Source organism: Poecilia latipinna, unplaced genomic scaffold, assembly GCF_001443285.1.
Source record: "Poecilia latipinna isolate Pla-1442-1.1 unplaced genomic scaffold, P_latipinna-1.0 Scaffold2003, whole genome shotgun sequence".
Taxonomy (NCBI): domain Eukaryota; kingdom Metazoa; phylum Chordata; class Actinopteri; order Cyprinodontiformes; family Poeciliidae; genus Poecilia; species Poecilia latipinna.
The window spans coordinates 215,961-227,692 of NW_015114619.1; the positions used below are offsets into that span (position 1 = coordinate 215,961).

Consider the following 11,732-nt stretch of genomic DNA (forward strand, 5'->3'; position numbering starts at 1 on the left):
AGACTCAAGACAGCCATAACATTATGATTTTTTACAAGTGTATGTACACTTTTGACCACAACTGTACTTCTCCCTGAGAGTAATGTTTAGAGACAAACATGCACGACAGGGACTGCGAAATGCACTGCACTGACAAAGTCTCCTAGTAACAATCAGGCCTGTTCTACCTCTAGAGCACAAACACTAACAAGATCAGTTTCAGTAGCACGGGAGTTTGTTTTTTTTACCCTCCACCTAAAGCACCACCTGCAGTCTGCTGGGTTTGGCAGCAGTTTGCAGTGGCCTCTCAGTAAACAAGCAGGAAAGCCTCACACATTAATGTTCATACTGATGGCTCCCAACGCAGAGCAAAACCAAGCAGCATTAAGCTTCTTCGCAAATCTCATTTAAAAACTCTTAACAGTAAGACTCATTCAGATCTCATGAAATACACGATTAACACAAATTACAAGCGGAGAACAAGTCTTTTAAATAAATAAATAATTTGACACCTTATGAGGGATAAGATTTTCACCACTATTTTCTTTAATTTAAAAGTTATATATATATATATATATATATATATATATATATATATATATATATATATATATATATATGCAATCATGTATGCGGTGGCTTGGATTATTTTCTATTCAGTATTAGAGATCACTGAGCTTCTACCATAAAACCAGGGAACGTGAAAGGTGAAGATTTCTGTGGATGCAGAACAGTTTTGAAGCCGCCACATCTTTTCAACAGAGATGTTTGTTTGCCAAATGTTCTTGGTTTTAGAAGCAAAGGGATAGGCTGTCTGTTTCTGACAATGAACAATTTGCCCTGGAGGAGTTTATGTGTTGCTCTTGAGGACTCTGAGCTTGTAAAACTGTCTGAGCAATCGGACTTGTTTTGCTCGGGGCATCTGGCAGGATGTACAGTGTATTCTGCTGCAGAAGGGAACTGTGCATGTTTGGTTTGTGTTGTTGCAGTGAGGTAAACTCATTGACGCAAACGTCAGAGGGCATTTCTTGATACATTTAGAGAGTGTGTTCATTGTTGTATTAATAATAACCTGCATGTCTGGGCCTTCTACCTTCTTGTGACTGAGGGCATGATTAAATGAAAAACAACAATAAGCAGATTATGTTTTTTCACTTTTTCATTCTGGGGTCCAGTCGGACTCTGAATATCACGATGGCCAAAATGATTCATCACTGATACATGCAGTTCTGTTTTTTTTTTGTAAGCTTAATGTTTAAACTTCCATCAGGTTTGAGGCTCAGTAATAGTAAAATTTGCTCAACACCACATATATGTTGGACCCAATAACTAGAAGTGCCGGTGTTTCTGTGTTCATTGTGTTTGTTTGACTTTTTTATATTTTGGTCCGCTCTGTAGGCCTCTGAACTAAGTTGAACTACAAAATACAATCTTGTCTTTCTGATTAACAATACTTGACTATTCTTATTAAGACCTAGAGATTTAATTAAGGTGGCTTCTCTTTGTTAGAATTTATTCATCTCTACATTATTCAGAGACTGAATCAACTTAATGTTTTTCCTTGTGCTTCATTTTTGTTACTTTGCTTCTCGGTGCCATCCCTGCATACCTTCACTTAGACCAGCTGCCTGTTTGGGGCCAGGCTCCCTTATGATGGCAACAGAACTGGGCTTCCAAACACAAGTCAGCACAATTACAAGATTAGAGCTTAATCTCTCAGTTTACGTAGTTGGGTTTAAGGTGAGTCGGAAAGGCATTTGTCCAAGTTTGGGTTGTCCTTAAACCAAGGTTGTTCTTTGTGGGTGAACACTCTTTGCTTCTTTAACTGTGTGCAAATCAATTTGTCGCTTCCTTTGGTCTTTTTCTAGGACGGTATACTTTATCATTCCATTTACCCTTGGACAGAAATAAGTAAATTAAACCATGGCGCACTGAAAAACAATGCAAGAGAGGCCGTGTGTGTGCAACATCTCCGTCCTCACTAATGTGCAGTCTCTATTGCGTATTATGTTCTTTAATACTGAGGCTGAAAGGTTAGCAATAAAAACTGTTCTTACGCAGAGCATTAACAGCACATCATGTCTGTGTTTCCCACTCTCTCTCTCTTAGTACAAACAAGTGGAGCAGTACATGTCCTTCCACAAGCTGCCTGCCGACTTCCGACAGAAAATCCATGACTATTATGAGCACAGGTACCAGGGCAAGATGTTTGACGAGGAAAGCATCCTGGGGGAACTCAGTGAACCTCTCAGAGAGGTAAGATCTATCAACTTGGCCTATTTTCCATAAATAAGCTCCGAGTTTTGATTTTTCATCTGTTAGTTAAACTGAAGTTGATGGTTTCATTCGTAGTGCAGACTTTGTTTTAGCTAAATGTGTGTTTGCCTGGCTTACAGCGCTCCTCCTGTGCCAGGTTTTATGCAGAAAGACGACACACTCTGTATGTATATTTGTGCTTGATTGCGCTTCATTTCTCTTTAGGAAATAGTGAACTTCAACTGCCGAAAACTGGTGGCGTCCATGCCGCTGTTTGCCAACGCGGAGCCAAACTTTGTTACAGCAATGCTGACGAAGCTACGTTTTGAGGTGTTCCAACCTCAAGACTATATTATAAGAGAGGGCACCATTGGCAAAAAAATGTACTTCATCCAGCATGGCGTTTGCAGTGTCATCACCAAAGGCACACTTGCTATGAAGCTGTCTGATGGCTCTTATTTTGGAGGTGGGATGTCGTCTTGGTCCTGGATTTGATGCTTTTCCTAGGTGCTGTTGCTCTTATGTTTATTCTCAAGCTCTGCCTTGCTGTTTCAGAGATTTGCTTGTTGACGAGGGGTCGACGAACAGCCAGCGTGCGAGCAGAGACGTACTGTCGGCTCTACTCGTTGTCTGTTGACAACTTCAACGAGGTTTTAGAAGAGTATCCAATGATGAGAAGAGCCTTCGAAACCGTTGCCATTGATCGTCTAGATCGTATAGGTACAACAAATATCCAAAGATTTACATCAAAGCATCACTGGGATGATTATGCAAGAATCTGGTAAAGATTCATCTAGGCTAGGCTGAGGGTTAATTCAAGGCAGAAAATATGTTGTCCTAACTCTAATACTGTCACCAATAACAAAGTCTAATGTTTTCAGGCAGTAAATGTAGATGGGGCAGTACAATTATATGCTTTGTTCTCTGAAAATGACACAGGACACTGTAACAATATATGAAGGTACAAAGTGACTCCATTACTTCCCCTAGGGCTTATTTGAACAGAGGATGTACCTGGTGTGAAGGACATCACATCCTGTATCAAGCTACTGTTGTTTTCTCTTTGCAAATTCTAATTTGCTTGTTTTTATGCATAGTTCAGCTTTTTTATTCCTTCTGTACTGCCCTTGCTTTTTATATTCTCTAATGTTGCCTCTATTTTTTATTTTTATTTTTTGCTCCTTCCTGCAGGTAAAAAGAACTCTATCCTGATGCACAAGGTTCAGCATGATCTCAACTCTGGCGTTTTCAACAACAGGGAGAACGAAATGATCCAGGAGATCGTCAAATATGACCGCGAGATGGTGAAACTGGTGGATCTGCAGCGGCCAAGGGCCATGTCTATGACTCCCTCTATAGGTGGGATCTTTGCCCCTCCGGGTCAGCCTCAGTCTGGCTCTGCAATTGCCACCCTCCAGCAAGCTGTGGCCATGAGCTTTTGCCCTCAGATGGCCAGCCCCTTGGTGGGCCCGGGGACTTTGCAGTCCCCGCGCATGGTGCGACGGTTCCAGGTGATGCAGAACTTGTCCAGTCCGATCTCAATGTCTCCTCTTCAGTCTCAACCTCCCCAAACACTCGGAGGGGCATTTGGATCTGCTATTTCTAGCCCCCCGGTCCAAAGCCCGCTCACAGCCACAGGACGGACTTTTCAGTACATGGCGAGTGTGGGACCGTCGGGGTCCCAGTTGTCCCTTGTCCAGCACCATGCACCCAGCCCCACACAGACCACCCAGCAGAGGCCCGCCTCACACAAAAGCACCCACTCTCTCCATATGGGTAGTTTGAGCCAGGACACCCGGGCCTTGTCTGCGTCTCAGCCTTCACTCCCCCAGGAAGGAACACCACAGGCTTCCTCTGCAGCCCCCAGCCCCCCGCCCTCCACCCGCACTTCCAACTCCTCCATCGGCCCCCAACAACCTCCCCACCACAACTTACCGGGACCCTCGGGCATGGGGAGACCGGCTGGAGCCCAGCAGAGGGTGGCCTTTGCCTCCACTCCTCCTCCAGGCGGACCTACGGGGATGGGGGCAGTAGCAGCAGCTGCTGGGCCGGGACCTCCAGACTCCGGAGTTCCCAAGAAAGATTCGATTGTCAGCCTTCCGGAGCTAGACTCTGCCAGATCCCGCCTGTCTTCCAACTTGTGACCCTAGTGGAGTTCAGTAGAGAGGCCTTTTTTTTTGTAGGAGAATCAGTGCGGTTAAGGTCAGTCCAGCTGATCATTCAGCTTGCTAAATGACCAATCAGCTACTGCCAGCGCCACCAGTCTTTCAGCCTGGGTGCACTGTGTGCTGGTGTCACCAGGAAGAAAGGAGATGCTCGAAGTATTGAAGTACTTTGACTACGGGGATTCAAATACGATTATATTAGTATATAAAATTAAGGTCGAACTGGTCTGGTCCGCTGTGCCAGCACCTTTAGTCTTAGTATCACCCCTTTCACTCTGCTTCCAAACACCTACTGCATATCGCTGACTTTACTGTAAAGATATGACGAAAAGTATGATTAATGTACCAATTACATACTGTGTAGAATCCATGCAATGCAATCTAGCAGGAGCTGGACTTAAAAATGAAAATCAGGGACTTCAGGTCAAATGACAATGACATTTTAAGCGTTCAAAAGTGTTTTAAATGTACTTTTTTTCTCTCTCTCCGTATAAGCTGTCGTAGCAAAAGAACACACATCTTCATATCGTTCAAACTAGTAGTGGAGTTAGTGTTTTAGACCGCTGGTCGATCTTACATCAACGTGTAAATAGTCGATGAAAAAAGTAAGGAAGGACATTATATTCATTGCATCTACCCAAAAACCAAAGTTGAGCTTGAACACCAAGTCTGGTTGTGTCTGTATCAACTAAAAAAGAAACATAGACGAAAATGCCATTTATTTAACTGCCTTGATTCAACGTTAGAAGCCATATATTTGGTTTGTGTGTATGCATATATGTGAGCGTTGCTGTGTGTGTGTGTGTGTGTGCGTCAGAGAGTTTTTGTTGATACGTTTTGGTTCCATTTTCAGAGAAGGGACTCATGCACTCAACGACGCATCGTCAAGTATGACTGGTTGGAAATGCTGACGATGGCACTGCCCTGTTTTCATGAATCATCCGGAAAGAGGTCAGCTGTTTGCTCAACATACTGATTGTAACCCTAAAGGCAAAGATGGTTTAATAATCTGAGCTTTACTGAAAGGAAACATTTGTGAACAACCCATACTGTATACTTGCTTGTTTCTGTCTAGGTTCATCGATTAACACATGCAATATAATTCTGCAATACTCTACCCCGCCTATATATATAAATATATATATAAATATGAATATCTATACTTATGCTGTACAGGAAAGTGGACTTGTTTCTTTATGTATTTTTTTTGTTTGTTTGTTTGTTTTTTATTATGTGAAATTTTAAAGAATCCAGCAGCTATTGTGGCTTCACTTGAGGTATTGTAATCCAGTGACCATGTTGTTACCTTAACCAAAAATGTGTGAGGGAATGAAAGGGTATGTTGCTGTGTTATTTCTGTGTTAATAGAAGAAGAAGAAGAAGAAGAAGAAGAAGAAAAAAACACACACTAGACTAACTGCTTACAACTGGTTTAAAGACACAGGATGAATCCACGTTTGAGCTCAGCAAGTCAGATCCTCAAAAATGTCACCTGAAAGGCATTTTCAAGTGTTTAAATTGATAGGGTGGCCAACGTGGGGTTCGGACGCCTCAGTTGGGAGGAAAAAAAAGAAAGAAATCACCTAAAACTTCGGTGAATGTCTCCCACTTTTAGGTGCACAGAAATCCGTTGGTTCGAAGTGCGAGAGTGGGTCGAGGCTTTGGTTATTTTTATTCGAAACATTCTGATCCCGTTGAATCTAAAAACTCCTTCTCCTGCTGAATGTATGCCATACGAGGAGGACGACAGCTAATCAGTTTTAAACTGCCATGTAAATAAAGGGACAGAGGGTTTTATGATGCAAGGGGGGACTGGGCAATGCTGTATGAGTTGCTGAGTGTCTGTGTGATCTTTTTTTATAGTCTGTCGATGCTTATTTGGGTTGAAGATTGCTGTATTTACCATTTATACTACAACCCAATACCCCCGGATCTGAATATTACAGAAAAGTTAAAAAAAAAAAAATGTACTGAAAAGGGGCACGAATGAGAGCGTGCTGTAAACCACTTTGAACCTCTCTGTCCAAAGTGAGAAGTGAGGACGTCCACTCAAGCACCTTGTGTTGCACTACGACCTCAAAAAGAAAAAAAAAAAAAAACGGAAAAAAAAATTCAATGTTCTGTTTTCTCAAAACGGTCGTCGCACTTCTTCTGGACCCGATATGTGGTTAAGCTGTAAAGACGAGTAAAAGGGAAGTCAACTGGGGCAGCTGGTTCATTGTGTTAAACAAACATGGTGGCCAAACTTTTTCAGCTCTGAACATTGATTTGGAGCCAAATTTTAAATTCACTGGACATTTCACTCAGGTTTGCTACCTTCTCACAGCGACGTATTGACCGCCACAATGTGGCTTTCCATTGATTTATGTAGACATGCCTATTCCCATATTTTGAGCTCGTTTACTTAATCGTCTTGAGTAATTCGAATTGGCACAGAAAAAAAATAAAATAAAATAGAGCCTAAGACTGTTGAGTGCTTGATCTCTCGTTGTGAGACCTTAAAAACTGGTGACTGTCTTTATCCCAGGGCTTCGCTGAGTGGCTTGTGAACCTTTGGTCATTTTTATACACCCGGAACTAAAATTCAAAGGTGATTAAAATGTTTATTTATTGTAGTGATTCAAATTAAAAACGTAACTAAGTATACGCACGTATGTATTTCTGTTTGTTTTGATGATTATGGCTATCATTACTCCACTTTATGAGCACTCAATATTTGACTTTTGCATGAATTACTGCGTCAACGCAACACAACAAGGAAGTGTTTGGCATGAGGTTCTGCTGAGATGTCAAGGAAGCCTAAGATTAGTTTAACTGCGGCCTTCAGCTTGTCTTCATTGTTGACTTTTTTGTCTTTCACCTGCCTCTTGATAACACTGACAGGTCAGATAAGCCTTTTGGTCTGTATAAACTCAACGTGGATGTTGTTAGTGTGGGTTTTCATGTTAGAAAGTTAAATCAGTATTTCTGTAAAGCTTGTCACGTGAAGTTTCCTGGTGTAAGGCTGTGCTGATTTTTAGTTACAGTGGAAATTGTTCCCAAAATCACCACTTAACTGTGGAAACCTCAGCCTGGACTGTGGTTAGTTTGGATTATGTGCCTCTCCACTTTTCCTCCATATCCAGGGATCTTTATTTTTATTTCCTCCCATCTTGAAAAACATATATTGTGGGCCACTTGGCAATCGTCCAGTCCTTTTTCTCCTTAGTCAGGATAAAACATCTTTGACATCTCTGGTTCAGGACTGGCTTTAAACAAATAATGCAAAGTCTGTCCTAGATAGATCTGTGTGTGGTGGCTCTTAAAGCACTGAAATGGAAGCATAAATGTCCCCATTGGGGATGAATGAAGTATCTATCATCATCATTATGATGATCACTGAGTCCAGACCCAGTGTTGAAACTTCCCAGAATCTTGAATGAAGTTTTTTTTTTTTCTGAATAATTTCATTCTCATCTCTGTTGCTGTGCACCTTTTTATTTTACAACTGTTTTTTTCTTCCATTCAGATTCTCATTAATATGAATTAATATTCTTGAATATTATGCTATAAACAGCCAGCTTCTTTAGCAGTGGCTTTTTGTGGTTTGTTCTCCTTGTGGAGAGAGTCGGAGCTTTCTGACTTATGGGTCTCGTGCCAAATAACTTTCTGAGTTGTAAGCCATAATCAACAAAATTAATGGAAACAAAAGTTTGAATTGTGTAATTAATCTATAATGCGAGTTTTACTTTTTAAGCTGAATTACTGAAGTAAATCTACATTTCAAAAATGTCTAACTAGCTGAGGCACTCTTGCAATAAAGCAAACAAAATTACATTTTCTGTTTCACAAAAAAGTAAATAAACTTCTTTTAGTCTTTCCTGAGTCACATTACCGCCTCCCCAGCCTTTCAGTGATAAATTGAATCATTCATTTTATTCTTTTCTTTTTTTATTTCCTGTGGGAAAAGTGAACACCAAAACACCAACAACCATTCTGAATGAAATCTGAGTTGTGTTTTTCCTGTGCGCTTCAGTGCTGTTCTGTCTGATTAATTGGTCCTTCTCCTGGGTTCCTTTTTTTTTTTTTTTTTTGCTAATACCAGAGTTTGCCCTGTTAAGCTGCTATCAAGACTGTGCAGATCTCTGAATGAGTCCACAGTCGGCGAGAGCAAGATGAATGGAGAATTAAAGAGCTAATGTTTCAGGCAATATCAGGCACCGTCTCTGTTTCATTGCATCTACATGTACCAGTGTGTAATTCCCTCCCACTCAAAGGAGACACTCTGATCGTTTGAACCGTCAGCCACAGGCCTGATACAGCCCCGGCCAAGCGCACACTGCCAGTTTATCTGTTTTTGTGTTTGTCTCACGGGTCGCTCAGTGTGTCGGCTTCACGCTGCCATTGAGACGCGTTTGTGCTGCACTAGCCTGATGGCAGGCCGGTTCAAAGTGTGATTGTGTTTAGTAATTATTCTTCTGGACTTTGCTGTGAAGTGGGAACGGATTCCTTCAAGCGCGTTTGGCACTGACTGACAGTGATTGAGAATCTCAACGTTTCAAGCCTCTCACTCTTGCTGTACCAGATGTTGAGGGTACTGAATGCCTTGGTGTTGATTTTTTAGCAAATCAGGGTCTTATGTTTGTCTGTTCTCGCTGAGTTATCAGTCAGTTTTATTTGGTTGTAGATTTATGAGTTATATTTGCAATGTGCCCTCTGCACTTGGACTGTATATACCTTGTGCCTAGTACATCTAGTTTCCACATAGTCTCCTTTGTGGTATGTATGTGCCTGTAAAAATGCAAATATGTGTTTTTATTTCCAACTTGCAATATATGTACAAACCATTAGATGACTAGTATTGCTAAATTACAATGACAATGTCAGTATATATAATTTTCCCTGATAGGGGAAACACAAAATTGCACATTTTACGTTGGGTTGAACCTTCCAACACCATGCGCGCTGTACTCAGTATGTTCATGTTCTGTACATATGGTATACACAGAGATGTGGGGCGCCTTCTCGGGTTTTCGCCACACACTGGTGTTTAAGCATAATTTTTACAAAGGGAGGGTGAGCTCTGGCTAGCTCCTGGTGGATATCAGCAGTCTAGACATTAGCTTAGGAAAGCTGCTTGAGCCAAAAACAGCAGAAGTTAACAAGCAAAACTGTGGAAATGCTTGCACAAAATCAAAATACATGTACAAAATGATACAAAAAAAAAAAAAAGAAAAAAAAAGGCTGTTCATATGCTGGATTATCATCAGCCTGTGCTGATGCACAGCTTTTCACACTGATGCTGGTTGCACACTGATCTGGTGTTTGGCCACTAAAGGGAAAAATAATTCTGTCCAAGACTGAATCCAAATCTTGAGAACACAGCAAGTCTTAAACATGACTCCCAGGTGAGTTAGCTGACAGATAAAAGCAGAGTGCATGCTCGTATTTTCCTCATTTAAGCAGAGTTCTGTGTGTGATTGTTGTGGGACCTTCAAATCTAGAAACTGTTGTGTACCAACTACTGTACAATGATTTTATGATTTTATTTAGTCTTACAGTTTAACTTTTGTGTCGTAGCTACTGTAGCCTGCTTAACTTACCTAAGCCTTCTCTCTGCTTCAGGACTCTGTGTGCTTGAGTTTGTGTGTGTGTGTGTGTGTGTGTGTGTGTTCCTGTGCCTTTCCTTCTATAATGTTGGTCCCACTTGAGAATATGATGCCATTTAGGGGGCACACAAAGCTGAGAGATGCCAGCACAAATAAAATAATAATAATAAAAAAAAACACCAATAAAAGGTCACAACCACAGTTGTTTTCAAACTACTAAACAATATTGAAATGCTTTCTAGAATTGACTCTAGCACATCCTAGACTTAGTAGCATTCCACAGCCTGCACGAACGGCTCAGTGTGGGCATCCAGACACACTTTACCAGCACCATGAAGATGACAGCACAGATCTCTGAAACACGTCTCCTCTCTCGATGAAAACCAGTCTGCAAACATCTCAGGCTGTTCTCGGCTTCTCCTCGTACAAAAACAGGCTTAGCTATTACTCAACTTCAACTCTGTCTTAAGTTGATGTTTATATTCCAGTGACAACTCAGCTCCCAGCCCCAGCCGCAGCGCTTACCAAATTGGCCTAAAATGACGGTGGGGGTGGTGGGAGATGGGGCTGGTTTGTCGTCTTGTCTCTCCAGACTGGGATACGCAGCCGGTGGCTGGGGTGAGGGGCTGATTTGCTCCTGTGTCCAAAAGGCTGTCTTGTCCACCACCTTTGTTGGTCAACAACACAGAGCCACACCCTGCTTTATCTCAATAAGCTGGTCTGTCAGTCAGTGGCAATGTTGTTTCAGCATCCATAAACAGACATAAAATACCTTGTTGTGCAATAAAAAAACTGAGCGCATTGGCATACTTATCCCTGTGTGTTGACCTTTTTTTTGTCAGCCTGTATTTGTTGGTATTTTGAGTAATCAGTAGTTTTAGAATGCCAGTGTTGGACATTAAACTAATGCCTCGTTTTCATTGAGCGGGTATGGTATGGGTTAGTGCAGTTTGATATGCTGTTATGTCTGTTTCTATTGTTAAAGCGGCAACAAAATCGCACCACGTCATTCCCGGGTACCCTGGACGATGAGCCTGAACCGCACTGACCCGTGCCGCTCAGTGGAAACGGGGTAATGGAGAGCCTTGCAAAAGCATTGATGCACCATTTCCACATTTTCTTGCAGCAGAACCACCAAATGCACTGTTTATATATAATCTAGCGCAGGGGTCACCAACTCCACTCCTCAAGAGCTACCATCCTGCAACTTTTAGATTCACCTCTGCTCCAAAATGTCTGAATTCCCTCACCAGCATTCAGTCCTCTCTGCAACAGGCTGGAAACGAGCAGTTTGTTTGATCCAGGTGTGTTTGAGCAGAGACGCATCTAAAAGTTACAGGATGGTAGCCCTCGAGGACTGGAGTTGGTGACCCCTGATCTCGTGTAACCTTAAGAGGTCATCTAAACTAATAGAGCCCACCTGTGTATTTAATCTGAATATAAATACAGCTGTTCTGTGAATGTCTCAGAGGTGAGAGGTGAGCTGCCAAGAGTACCATGGTACTGCTGGTAGAGCTGCAGAAATTCACAGGTGAGGTGGTAGAAACTCTGGAAAGTATGTCTATTAGTTGTTTAGTCTCAAATCCAGGCCATTAAGGAGACTTAGCAAAATGAATGTCACTGTTGAAAGGAAGCCAAATGAAGTTGTGTCTGCAGTTTGCTACAAGCTAAGTCCTCACACAGCGAGGACTTTGCAAAGTGACTGGTAATCAAAGCATGAGGATTCACACAAAGATAAAAATAG

At 41.8% G+C, this 11,732-nt stretch overlaps 1 protein-coding gene across 2 annotated transcripts in view; it reads left to right on the forward strand.

The window, feature by feature from the left end:
- The window catches only part of LOC106935692 (potassium/sodium hyperpolarization-activated cyclic nucleotide-gated channel 2), a 47,963-nt gene extending 37,162 nt beyond the window's left edge, over positions 1-10,801 (forward strand). For both annotated transcript variants that reach the window (XM_015016269.1, XM_015016271.1), the window contains exons 5-8: positions 2,089-2,235; positions 2,461-2,701; positions 2,791-2,955; positions 3,427-10,801. In XM_015016269.1, coding sequence (XP_014871755.1) covers positions 2,089-2,235; positions 2,461-2,701; positions 2,791-2,955; positions 3,427-4,379 — 1,506 coding nt within the window. In that variant the 3' untranslated portion in view covers positions 4,380-10,801. The remainder of the gene's footprint in view (positions 1-2,088; positions 2,236-2,460; positions 2,702-2,790; positions 2,956-3,426) is intronic.
- Positions 10,802-11,732: the final 931 nt, after the last annotated feature.